Source organism: Myripristis murdjan, chromosome 4, assembly GCF_902150065.1.
Source record: "Myripristis murdjan chromosome 4, fMyrMur1.1, whole genome shotgun sequence".
Taxonomy (NCBI): domain Eukaryota; kingdom Metazoa; phylum Chordata; class Actinopteri; order Holocentriformes; family Holocentridae; genus Myripristis; species Myripristis murdjan.
Window position 1 is genome coordinate 24,298,424 of NC_043983.1, and position 13,413 is coordinate 24,311,836.

General features: G+C 42.7%; 1 protein-coding gene across 1 annotated transcript in view; it reads left to right on the forward strand.

Annotated features, from left to right (window-relative positions):
- sgip1a (SH3GL interacting endocytic adaptor 1a) overlaps positions 1 to 13,413 on the forward strand; it is a 94,218-nt gene that overhangs the window by 68,825 nt on the left and 11,980 nt on the right. Inside the window, 10 exon segments of the mRNA XM_030049065.1 lie at positions 957 to 981; positions 1,092 to 1,150; positions 1,152 to 1,177; positions 1,878 to 1,960; positions 3,698 to 3,778; positions 4,574 to 4,648; positions 5,124 to 5,933; positions 8,620 to 8,741; positions 9,058 to 9,211; positions 10,499 to 10,558. Of these exon segments, the coding sequence (XP_029904925.1) occupies positions 957 to 981; positions 1,092 to 1,150; positions 1,152 to 1,177; positions 1,878 to 1,960; positions 3,698 to 3,778; positions 4,574 to 4,648; positions 5,124 to 5,933; positions 8,620 to 8,741; positions 9,058 to 9,211; positions 10,499 to 10,558 (1,495 nt within the window).

A 13,413-nucleotide genomic window follows, 5' to 3' on the forward strand; every position in this document is an offset into this window, starting at 1 on the left:
GATTGTGTTGGGATTTCTACCTCCGTTTTCACTTAATTAGACATAACTGCCTTGTAAGACTTCAACAATCTAAAATCAACACTATCACTCTCATACGTCTGGGTTTTTTGAATGCTATGGATATTAGACAAAGATATATATGTTAGATATAAATCTGAGTTGTTTTTTACATTATCATGTTTATCCATGCAATCTGTATTATTTGTCTTACAGGCTAATTCTGTTGATAAATGCATCATTTTTCATGAAGCTGCAACATCAAAACAACACTTTTGCTGCTTCTGTCTCCGCTCTAATGCTCCTATTTACATATATCAGAGATTTTTTTAAAAAAGATTATAATTATAATATTTCAGAACAGAAATGTAGCTGCCTGCGATTTCTTTCTGCAGTATTTAGCTCCACAGGATAAAACCAGGGCACCGGCATTGTAGCTAAGACCCTTGAAAAATGCGAAAGGTGTTTCATCCTTAAGAGAGAGAAAACAATCCATTCCCGCTCTGTCGGTAGATGTGTGTTTTGTTAGTCACGCCCGCTCTGCGTAGCTGGTAGTGAAGCAGGAAGTTGCACTGGTCTCATCTGATTAAGTCATCCTGAGGCTAGAGCTCATCTCCTGACCTTCTCCACTGGACAAACTACATCATTGTTCTGTTACAACCGCACAAGTTTTTTTTTTTTTTTTCCACGTAATTAAATGAAAAGGTCGATCCTTTGAATGCCCGTACATTTCTGACATTTTACAGTTGTTTCATAATTGTCTGGCTCGGTCCTACAACCTTAAAAGTTGCACATGTAGGAAAGCATGTCAGACGTAAATATTAGGCATACATAAGTAGTGTTTTTCATACAATTTGCATATATAAATGGTGATTTAACCCTTAACTTTTCACATTCTCAGTTTTTGCTCTTTGTTGTTTTTGTTTTTTTACATTTCAATATCATTTTTTCTTGTCCAGGGTTTGGCTAAAAGGAATACCTCCAGTAAGTATCAAAGATATTTTTGTTGTTGCACCTCAGCAACTTGACTTTTAATGATGGTGAACCAGTAAAAGGTCTCACAGCTCAGGTAACTAAGTGTTGTTTCTTTCTAGGTGAAGAGATTGCTAGACCGAGGCGCACCGTACCTGTTGTACCTCCTGTGGCCCCGACCACCAGCCCCAGCAGCCCAGCCCGCCAGGTGTGTGTCACTGCTCCCACTGGGGTTGTGATGTAATCGCATAGTTTGGTGTAATTACCATAAACACATAGTATATAGGTTTTGACCAAAAAAAATAACAATAACAAGTAAATCATCACGCACCCTAAAAATACCACATGGCTATTCTGTTTTCTTCACTGAAGTGTTTGCTTTTGTCTGTCTCTGGGCAGGACTTGTTTCATTTGAGCAGAGCAGTTTGTCTCGGTTACTATTTCAGGGCTCTGAGCCACCATGGCTAGAAATCTCCACTACAGCTTGAAAAACATCTGAACATACCTTCATTTCACTGCAGAATGCAAAGGAGGATCGCACAAAAACTGGAAATGAAATTTAGCTATGGCTATATATTTGTTTATTTGGGGCACTGGTCCTCTATGCATCCCATGTGGCCTAAATTTGAAATATATGATGTATTTGAATTACTTTTGTTCTTTGTCATTTCACATGGACACAAGCCTGGCTGTTTGTATATTTTTGACTAATATAAAGCTGATAGAAATGTTAGCAAGATCAAATTTTTGTGATTGCCCAGGCCTTTCATTTAATTCGTCCTAGCCCTATCAGATGATACGCTGATGCACTGAAATGATGCTGTACATATAACTGTATTCTAAATTATCCAAAATGCTACTTCAAAAAATCTTTTTTTTTTTCTTTTTTTTTCACTCTGTTACTGCAGTCAACAAGCACCAGTCCCTGAAGATGCCACAGCCTTATTTGGGCCTCCACTGGAAACAACCTTTGGAGATCAGAAAGTTGAAGGTAACACTTCTTTAATTTGACGTGTACAGCTGTGTGTGTGTGTGTGTGTGTGTGTGTGTGTGTGTGTGTGTGTGTGTGTGTGTGTGCGTGCGTGTGTGTGTGTGTGTGTGTGTCTTTGTGTTTGTCAGTGATGCTGTCCTTTCCCAGTATCTCTCTCTTTTTTCTCTTTCTCTTCTCTTTGTCTCTTTTCTCTGTATGTCTTTGTGTGTGTGTGGGCCATGTGTGTGTGTTTTTGTGTGTGTATTGACAATATTATATTAATGCTGTTCTGCCTCAAGATGTAACAGACACATAATGAAAGGAGCCCGCTGCGCACATTATGACACGATGGTCTCTCCAAGGCTGCCAGCTTAGCTTCTGGTTGGCTGTCACAAGGGATATAGCGCTCTTTCTCTCTCTCTCTCTCTCTCTCTCTCTCCCTCTCTCTCTCTCTCTTTCCACCAGCATCACTATTCTGTCTTTGCTGAGGTCACGTTAGTGCACAGTGGTACTTGTTAACATGTAGATGCTGCTGTCGCCCACTCATCCAATCCTGTAGGATTTAGCGATGCAGGCGAACGGAGAGCTCTTAGCTGTTACGCAACCGCCATTTGAGGCATAACTAACGTCAACAGAGCCCCGGCTCCTTTTCATACGCTCATTCAGACAAATAACACAGCTCTGTGGCCGACATCAGCAACTGGTGAAGATCTATTTGCCACATGACGCCTTTCTCCCTCACGATGGTTCTCAGCAGAACGTGTAATTCTCCAGATAAAAGGGCGGATGTCGCGTTGAGAGTTTGTTGTCTTGAGCGCTGAATCTTGAGACAAGTGGTTGGGCTGGCATCACTGAATCTTAAGCTGTTTTATATAATCTGCATTTGATTTATTTAATGGATAATTAGGTAATAGGTTGTTATAGATGTAGTTTTGTCATCATACCAGAACTGTGACTATGATATCAATACTAGGCTCAATATGTATGTATTTGATACTGCTACATAGGATTCGGCCACACATCAGAGTTATATCAGTACTTTTGTACACTGTAATATGTTGTCTTTTCTCGGTTTTAAAGGTTGCGTTAGTAAATACATCAGTAAAGGGATGCAATTTTTAAACTTAGAATGTTTTAGCTGTACTGTACTATTATTTGCCTCTGCTATCAGTGTTTTTTTTTTTTTTAATAATGAGTTTTTATCAAAAATCTCTCCTGTGTAAATATCTTATGAGTATGATATCAGTAGTCCATATAATATTATCGCAACACTGATAGCAAGCTGTTTGGTCAAAGACATTGTGATATTTGATTGTTTTCCTGCTGAACAGCTTCATAAGGGTTTTGGTGTTTGCTGGAAGTCGGTCTTTGTCAGCTCTTTGGGCTAAGTGGATCCATGTTTTGTCCACCAGTTAGACGTGCGGTGGATTGTTTCAGCTGTTTGAATTTTGTGCTGACTCCTGCACAGTGCGCTTTCAAGGGCCAAACCGAACCTGTTACTGTCCTTCTTCTTATCCTTTCAACTGTTGCAGTCCATGTGCCGTCTCATGTATACGTCCGCTAAATGTGACTTTGAAATGGAATATCTGCTTTCAGGATAGATTTAGTGACACTTTTGCATGTGCATAAAATTAGATATCAAATTCAGCTTCTCACAGTAGTGGGCTATCGAAGTTGTATTGAAAATTAAGGTTATCAGTATTTTAGTAGTTCTGCCACTGACATGCCCGTCTGTGTTCTGTCCCTTCCTGAACCTAGTGGTTCTGTCTGAGTCCGATGCGTGGGGGGCTCCTCTGTCAGAACCAGAGTCCACTTTGACAAGACTTTTCCCCACAGGAAGTAAGTTTGTGTTTTCCCTGATAATTGTCCTGCACTTCCTCCACTCCCTGGAATGACTGCACGGACCCATCAACTCACCTCATGAATCCCCTCATCAGCCAACTAACGAGCGGTCCAATAAACCGAGCTGGGCGAGAGAGAGGCTGTGAACGAGTGTGGTGGTGACACTCTGCCTCTCTGTCTAAGCAGCCACTCTAACCTGCCTCATTTCATTAGCCATTTCACAGACAGATGATTCAATGGTGGTTGGTACAGTGGGTTATTAGATCGAAGAGATTCAATATCTGGGTTCCCTTACCACCTCCTCCACCTCCCCTGCCTCCTCCCTACATTTGGCATGGTGGTGAATGTACTGTGTCGCATGTTTGCTCGTTTGTTGGATGACCCTCCCCTCCCTAAGTTGTTGTGGGATCATAATTGTCCAGTAATGTTAATACTTTTTTCTGTATGGACACAATTTTTTCAAAGCCTTTGCTGTGACCTTTAAAGAATTTGTGTGCAGTTAGGAAGCTAATCTCGATAACATACCAGCCTGCAGCATTTATTAAGCCTATCTTAGGTTGCAGGGATTTCAACACTACACAGCCAGTTACCTCATACAGAATTAAAAAATGTCATCCGCTGATGCCACCGCTTCCTTCAGCATAATTTTGGGACATACTTTAATTTAATTTGGGACATAACTTTAGTCCCAACTGGCTTTTGAAAGCTGGTCTTGGCAAGACACCAGCCTCTAGAGGGTACCTGTTGAGACTGATTGGGCTGCTGATGGCTGCACTGATTATATCTTTGCAGCACCGCCTCCGCTTCCACCGAAGAACGTCCCGACGTCTCCCCCGACAACCGGCCCTCCCTCTGCAGATGCCACCGGTAAGAAACCCATTACCATCCACTTCCTGCTACGCTCTGTATCACACCATCAGTTAAAAAAGCCCCTTCATTTCATCTCAGCGGCATCGCTCTCTAACTTTTTCTGTGTCTGGTTCTCAGAAGATAGTCTGTGTCTATCTTCATGTCAGTCTGTTTGTTATCTCTTATTCTAGCAGCCGTCACCACATGCCACTCCTTGTCTAGCCAACCCTGCATAACCTTAATGCTAAGAATGGTTTTCATATTTTTACATATATTTACGCTTTGTGTTGAGTTCCCTGTGCAGAATGAAGATGTGACAATATTTTGTCTCAGTAGAATTATAAGATGCATTACAGAGAAGTTAAATTATCCAACTACATTTAGATGCGTCAAGATATGTCCTTTGTCTTGCTTTTCCAGGTGCAATGTGCTGTCATATTGATAAACTTTGCGAACACATCCTTTGATTGGTCATTGATGGTCTGTGTTTCAGAAGTGACAACAGAAGCAGAGGATTCCACCAGGAAGCCCTCAATAGCCGACTTGGACAACATCTTTGGCCCAGAGGAGGCAACCGCTGCTAGAGAAGATGAAGATGACAAGTGGGTCTGCTTCAGTGAAGAATCGTCTGACAGACCACCCCTACCAAAGGACCCTGCACCTCCTCTGCCCTCCTCTCCCCCTCCTCCAGAAGAACCAGCACCTCCATTGCCAGCCTCCCCACCTCCACTTGAAAATCAAGCCCCACCCTTACCTACATCACCACCTCCTCCAGAAGACCCTGCACCTCCTCTCCCTACCTCACCACCCCCAAAAGAAGAGCCTGCTCCCCCTCTACCAACATCCCCGCCCCCGGCTGAGGAGTCTAGTGCACCTCCTGTCCCCTCAGCCTCTCCCCCGCTTGAAGGCCTTAATCCTCCTTTACCCACCTCTCCACCTCCTGCACCAGAGGAGCCTACATCTCCACCCATTGTGTCTCCTCCAGCCTCAGTCCCTCCTCTTGACTCAAACTCCAGCATCCCAACAGCCCCTGCTCCCAAAGCAGCCACTCCTCCTGCCGCGTCTCCTCCTGCTGAGGAAACTGTGACACGCTCCGTCCCACCACCCCTTGTCCTGGCTCAAGAGGAAAAACCCAAGAGTCCAGACGCCACCTTACCCAAAGAGGAGGCTGGTGACAAGATCACCTCGCCCAAAGATGCTAGCCAGGGGAGCCGGAGTACGCCTCCTCCACCTCCTCCCCCCACGTACCGGACAGTGGTGTCCTCACCAGGCCCCACCTCTGGAGCTGGTGGCACAGGCAGTGGTGAGTACTCCATAATTGCTAATTCTTACTGGGATATAGCTGCCAAGGCCAACCCTGCCCTCCACACCTGTCCCAAAAGGTCCAAGTTTTCTAAAGCAGGGGCAAGAGCCAGCTCAAATCATTTATCATATAGGCAGCAAAATTCAGGAATTAAATGTTGTTTAACTCTTATGAGATTAACTGAAGAGCCTGACTTTGAACATCTGTGTTTGGCTCATGAGAGAAAATTTTAATTCATATATCAATTAGCAGTAGTTTATGCTAAAATATGTGGTGGGCAAAGCCTGTTGGAGCTAAGACTGATGCAGGAAAACAGATTGTCTGAGTCCATGCCCTAGAAACTTGCTGAATCACATCTAGATAATAGCAGCCATGCTGAGAGGACAGTGATTGTTTGTCATGCTCTTGGCCTTGAGCTCTTCACACCAATGGAGGTGTGAATACGCTGTGACACTTTCCTGCTCCTTGCGCTGGTCAAATGAATAGTTAAGTCAATATGGTCCATTTAAATGAGGTTTAAAATGGGCAGGATTTGATTAGAGTTTAGAGCAGATGGCATTCCCACTGTAAACAGAATTTAGGCAGTGCGGCCTTTTTTTCCAAATTTGCTTCTGGCCGACTTCACCCTGACCCTTATTAAACTCACACAAACTGAGCAGTGCTGACAATTCCCCATTTTTACCCCCGCCAAGGAGGTTATGTGTTTGCCCATTAGTTTGTTTGTCTGTCAGCATATCTCAAACCTTACCAACAGATTTCCATCAAATTTGGTGGGCTGGTAACCCTGGGGGCCAGGAAACAACTGATTAGATTTTGGTGGTGGATTTCTGCTCTGAGGTAATCATCAGTTTTAGCAATAACTATGAAATCTAAGGGTTAAGATACCTGATTTCCAAAGGCTTCTAAGTGGTATCTCAGTGGTAGGAATGACACCTTTGGGTATAACAAAATATCGGAGAATTGTTCAGGATTGGTGGATGTTCATGATCTCCAAATATCTCACAGTTAAAGGCAAATCTCACTCCTCTACAACATTTCCATTTATGTAGTACACATACCTCTATGGAAATTCATTAATGGTCAATCATTAGAATCGCAGTATTGCTTTGTATTGCAGTATTTCATTAAGAAAACCTAGAAATAAAATCATACTGAACATGTAGACAATGGATTGAGTTCTGCAGCTTTTGGGACAAGAAAGGTCACATCATTTCAAATTTCAATTATGTTGGAGATAAAAGTCTTAATTTCTGGTAAATCTAAAGGGACATGGACCCATGTGTGAAACATATAACTGGGTGGAGACCGTCTCAATACAGTGGAGCACATTCATCAAAATTAGGCCAGTAGTTCCCAAGAGCATTTAGCGTTTAGAGCATTAGCGTTTGTCCAATACCAGAATGCACAGACTGAATCAGGCCAGTGATTTTCAAGAAGTAATTTTGAAGAAGTTATTGATACTGAGAGTTTTGGAGAATATCCTGAATGTCAATGGTGACAGTGGATCTCCCATGGCGAACCTAAAATTAGAGGATGCGTTTTCTTAAATCTCTTGGAAGCTTTGCATGCTGAAATATGAGTGTTTGGTTGAAGTGAAATAAAAAATTAAAAGGAGAATGAAAGTGAGATATTAGTCTTAGGTGAAGAACGGCATGTCAGTGTAAGTAAATGATGTCTGATGACAACATCTCAAGGTTGTTTGAGTGACCCACTGCCAAGGTGGAGCCAATTTAGTGGGAAAAACCTTACAGCCTAAAAGTGAGAGAGATCTTCACTCCTCTCAAAACACAAACTTATCATTAAGTATGAGGTCAAGAACGGCTCATATATTATTTAGTCAGAATTGATAAAATAGGTGGACAAGGTCTTTATCTTTATTTTTTCACTATAATCTAGAGAGACCAGACATTTTGTTGAACTAAACTAAAGGTCACGTCATGATGACAATACACCAAAAGAACAGGACTCAAAGCTTGTAGACTCAGCACACTGCTGACACAGCAGGTCGTCAGAGCTGGGATAAGATGGGAATTGTTGGTCAGAAAGCCTGGGAAAACCGTCCTCTTAGATAAATAGTGAGGGGCTAAACTGAGTTGTATACTGTGCCGTTTCGTATCAGCCCTCATAGGAATACAAACAAATCACAAGATTATTGCGTGGGTTCTGTGGTGTCATTTTATAACTGCTTCAATTACTTTAACTCCTGTCCATTAGAGTGCAAGGCGCTGATCCATTTAGTTCCACTTTGTTCAGACGTATTAAGCACTGCACAAAATAGCTGTCTTGTCCTCCGCCTGAATTGGAGACCTACAAAATGATATAGAAAGACTTTTTTTTGTGAGAAAAAGATTAAAGGAAAATCTTGTGCTAATGTACACATCTGTTGTTTTCAGTGGCCTTAACATAGATGCCTAATTATTCCAATTATCTTCGCTCATAGTAAAATAATTGCCCCCAAAACATAGTCAAAACACAGCATACTGTATGTTTCCCAAATTGTTCTAAATATGATGTCTTTCCAGCTTACAGCGACTGTGCATTTTTCCTGCAGGTGTTTCCAGGTGATGCATTTCACAGATGGAGAAACACTGCAGTGTTAGTGAAGCAGGCGTCAACAAAATCCGAGTGATGCTGGCGTTTTGATGAATATACCCCCATGTGCTAACGTTCTCTTGCCCCTCTGTAGGTTCCTCCTCTCCGGTGCGACCTGCCACCCCATCATCAACTAACCCCACCCCTCCACCACCTCCACCGCGCCCTCCCTCACGGCCCAAACTTCCTCCAGGGAAGCCCACTGTAGGGGATGTGGTACGTGTTGCAGTTGTCTTGTTGTTATTAGAATGGAGGTTTTATTTACATGCACAGATTAGCCTGGTAGATTCTTATTTGGGTTAAGCTATTGACATGAACCTTTGATATGCTGTGATCCAGTATCCAGTTTCCATGAATAAGTCAATAAACAGAATAATCCTGTATACTTTTATTGTCCTGAAGTTTGTTATTGGGCTCATTCATCAACCCAATAAACATAGCTAATGATGCTTCAAAGGACTGGGGAGAACTTTAAGCTGTCAACACTATTTTCCCCCCTAATCTTATCTTTCCCCTCGGACCTTCTCCCCAGAATCGTCCATTCAGTCCGCCGGTCCACTCAGCCAGCCCCCCTCCCATCGCCCCCCTGGCCCGAGCTGAGAGCACCTCCTCCATCTCCTCCACCAACTCCCTGAGTGCCGCCACCACCCCCACCGTCGGTAAAGAGCTCTCCGTGTCTGTGTCAGGTGTGTGCTCCGTTGCTTATCATGAGCTGTGCCGCTGTCGGCCATCAGCTGTGATCACGAGGGTTCAGTGTTTCTCAGCTGTGCAGTGCTGGTTCTGAAGCTAAAACCGTTCTGATGTTGCTACTTGATTATCGGTCTTGGCGCTGAACAACGTCGGCCTCGTCCTTGCTTGTGTTTGAAGGTTCTGTGGTATGACTCATGCGTGCAGTTTTTTTTTTTTTTTTTTTTTAAATATTCTCTCTTTTTCTTCAGAAATAATGGCAGCTATCACTGTGTAATAAATATAGGAGAAACAATGCCAAGGTCGTTCTTTTGTGTCGAGTAGCGTCTGTCTTCCAAACACCGTGAGCTGCAGTATGTCTGCAATATAAGCTGTTTCTATATTACTCCCTAACTGAGGAGTCCATGGAGTTTGATTGGAATAAGTGTCATTTTGGACTTTGATTTGGTTTTGCATAATTAGTCAGTCCACTCTAAAATGAGGTCTCTTAATTTGAAATTTAGGCCTAATGGTCTTACTGATAAATTATTGAGCTGCATGTACACGCTGTCACTCTGGCTTGGGTTTACAAACACAAGAACACATTCGTTTATTTGCACTCTGTGTCTGTCTCTCTCATACACACACACACACACACACACACACACATACACAGGGAAAAGAGCATGCATTCTTAACAATGTTTCATTAATGAATAAAGCTTAATAACACATTTCACTACATTATCAGTGTGGAGTGCCTGTGCAGAGCAGCATTAGGAGTATACAGTGATAAATCCCACTAGACTGTAGCATGGCTGAGTCATAATAGATTTAATAAATATGCTTTCTGGAGGCAGCAGGAGTTGCATAAAAAGGGTTACAGCTCATGGTTGTTGGATTGTTGTTTCAGAGGACTGCAGGGACACAATAGGTACATTTTGCTCTTGTGTATCCATATTGGAAAAATGTAAATAGCATCAGCGTTGGAGCATTGCAGCCTTTAATTTATACATTATTTTTCATTAAAGCTTTGTTAGATGTGTCATTGGCAGGCACAAAAAGGCTTGAAATGTTGAATTGCTGATGTGTTATTTGCAGCTCCACCAACCCAAATTCTTGTTTTTTTCCCCCACGTTTCTCATTTTTTCATCTTCTCATTTTTTGTAACCATGAAAATAATTCAAGCCATTTTCCCATGAAAACATCTGATTTTTAAAATTATTTTGCCTTTGTTTGATTTAGATTCTTTTTCTGTTTCTTTGCTCTTTGTTTGTCTTTTTCGTTACTTGTCCCGTGGCTCGTCAGAGGACGATGATTATGTAAACAAACTGCCCACGTTTGAGAGACACTTTGATTCATTCGCAGGTATAGTAAAGATCCCCTCGGAGAGGACAAGGGATGGGGCTGGGAGGGGTTGGGGGAGCGTTTCTGTGTGACTTTTAAATTTGTGCGATGCCCATTACCCAGAATGCATTGGACAGAAGGGTAAAGGCCATCGCTGAGAGTGTTTTTGTGTTTTCTCTCTTAATGCCAGTCATGTACAGTCAAAAGTGTAGATATTGCAACAGTGACACATAGGTGTTTTTTTTTTTTTTTTTTTTTTTAACATTTTCATGATTAAAGAAAAATATTTTTATGCTTCCCATTCATCTTTTCAGGCAAAATGCACCTTAGCTGACAAGCTTGCAAAAAAGAGGGATAATTGTCCCACTAGTTACCATTTTGACTAAAATACTTTAGGTGAAGCTCATAGATGTAGGGACATGCCACACACACGTTTCCCCCTTTCAAATGTGGCAGCATTTTTCAGTGAAAGGGTAATTTTTCTTCTTTTTTTTTTTTTTTTTTTTTTTTTTTTGCTTTTTTCGACTCATACCTTCCTAGACCACACATTCCATCTCTCTCTCTCTCTCTCTCTCTCTCTCTCTCTCTCTCTCTCTCTCTCTCTCTCTCCTTCATCTCTCTTTTTTCTCACAGAGACAAAATCTTTCAGAAATATGAAAGATGTAGTGACATAAAAAGCAGCATCTATAGGATTAGATTAAAAAAAAAAAAAAGAGTTACAGTGTCATCCATCTCCTTTTTCCCATCTGCCCACAAAAAGACTTTCTCTCTGTTTTTATGACTGTGCATCTGTGGCTGTCTTAGCCATGTCTCCATGGCAACCCTCTGTCTCTTCTTGTGTCGACGGTTATTGTGTGTGTACGAAGTGCTGTGCAGTGACTTTCAGATACCTTTACTCAGCCTGCATCACAAGGGTGTGTGTTTGTGTGTGTGTGTGTGTGTATGTGTGTGTGTAATGAGCACACCTGAAGTGCTTCTAAAACGTGGGCCCTTGAGATCCACATTCTCACTCTCCCTCACTCTCACTCTCACTCTCACTCTCACTCACACACACACACACACACACACACACACAGAGATTGTCAGATCGTGGTTGCTGCCTACAGCGACGTTTGAAGTCTGGCATGAGAATTAGGCCTGTGAGCGGGTGCTGCTGTTTGGTATTCATGCCGCCGTCTCCCCACCTCTGGAGTAGCACGACGCAGCCACGAGTTCAGGCCGTCTCCAGTTCCCACCGACCGTAACCCCCGACCCTCAGCCGAGCCCCACACTTGACCTCTGACATCCACCCCTCACACCTGTCACTTGCACACACTCCAGCCAACAGAAGAATACCCCACAACCCCCGCATCCCACCACACTGGAACACCTGCGCTTTTATTCTCCTGGTTAAGTACTCGTCCACTCGATCTCTAGATCAGCCACTTCTCCGTTCGGTCCCCTCATTCAGTCGTTTGTTCCCCCCGTTTCCATGAGCCACCAACACGCCTTCACTCGTGAGACCCCACCACGCAGCAACAGTATGGACTAGAACAGGCATAACCTGGTCAGACGTGATAATTGTTTATTTTGTAATCAAGTTTTTATTTTTTATGGCCCTACCACTGGGATACACGTTGTATTGAGAGCCAGAAATGATCAGTTATTGAGCGGGCCAAATAATTCAATAATCAGTTAAAGGGTAGTAAGAAACAGTTCATTATGCAAAAAAAAAAAAAAAAATGGAAACAAGTTTCTGATTTAAACATAAACAAAACACATTATCATAACTGTATTTAAATCTGTAATTATGTTGAATTGTTGTATAATGATAATTTATTATGACTTATGTCGTCTCCAGTGCCAAATGACCACAAAAAACAAAAACACTTGCTTTGACTTATTTTCTTTAAATATGACATCTTTTAGGAATTGATTTTGGCACATTTAATAGCATACATTTAATTGGGATCAAGTGGCCTATGTGAAGTTACATCAAAGAGATGTTTGTTGTTGTCATACTAGCTCTGTGTCCCACAACTCCCCCCTCCTCCTTCCTGCATTCGGATCCCAGACTCATGTCTGCCCCCTGCAGGGTGTTTTCAGACACAACAGCCTGCCATCTATGTGTTTCATAACACACAGAGAGGAGGCAAGGTGGAAAACAGGAGCTCAGTATGACATTGAGGCATAAAAAAATTGTTGACTTTGTAGTAGACGAGTAAGGTACGTGCAGTATGTCTTGGTCTGCCTGCGTCTGGAGTCACTGATAGAGAGTATGGCTGATTTTTTTGTATCAGATACCATTTTATTAGACTGGAATTTGATTTTGGGAATAAAAATATGTTAAAAATATACATGATGTATGTAAATTTGACCCCAGAGTAGCATAATGTATTGATCAAAACTCTCATTTCTCATTGTGTTGTTTGAAAGTGTTGCAGCTTTGAAAATGTCACAAAGGCTTCCATAGTAATGCCACGCTTATAGCATTAGTTGGCACACAAGTCACCAGCTAGATAGATTGTAGATTGTGGAGGAGACCTTGCACATGTTGTCTATCAGTGGCTCATCTGGCAGTTCCCCCTCGGACCCCCGCGAGCTTCACATCCCCTCTCTGCATCACACACATCTGGAAATCAAATCAGATCAGTTTGTGCCATTTCCAGCATCCACTGGCCCACACTCTCTCCTCGCTCCACCTGCATGCCAGCACACACACACACCTGTGCGCCCACATCGTCTCACGTTCTCGTCCTCCTTGGCAGTGTTTTGAGCTTTGCCGTGGCCCTCTCTCGTCTCCTCCCCCCTTCCACCCCCTCCACCACCCCCCACACCCATACACCTCCACCTCCCACCCCACTGTGACATGTGATAGACCTGCCATGTGAGACTCA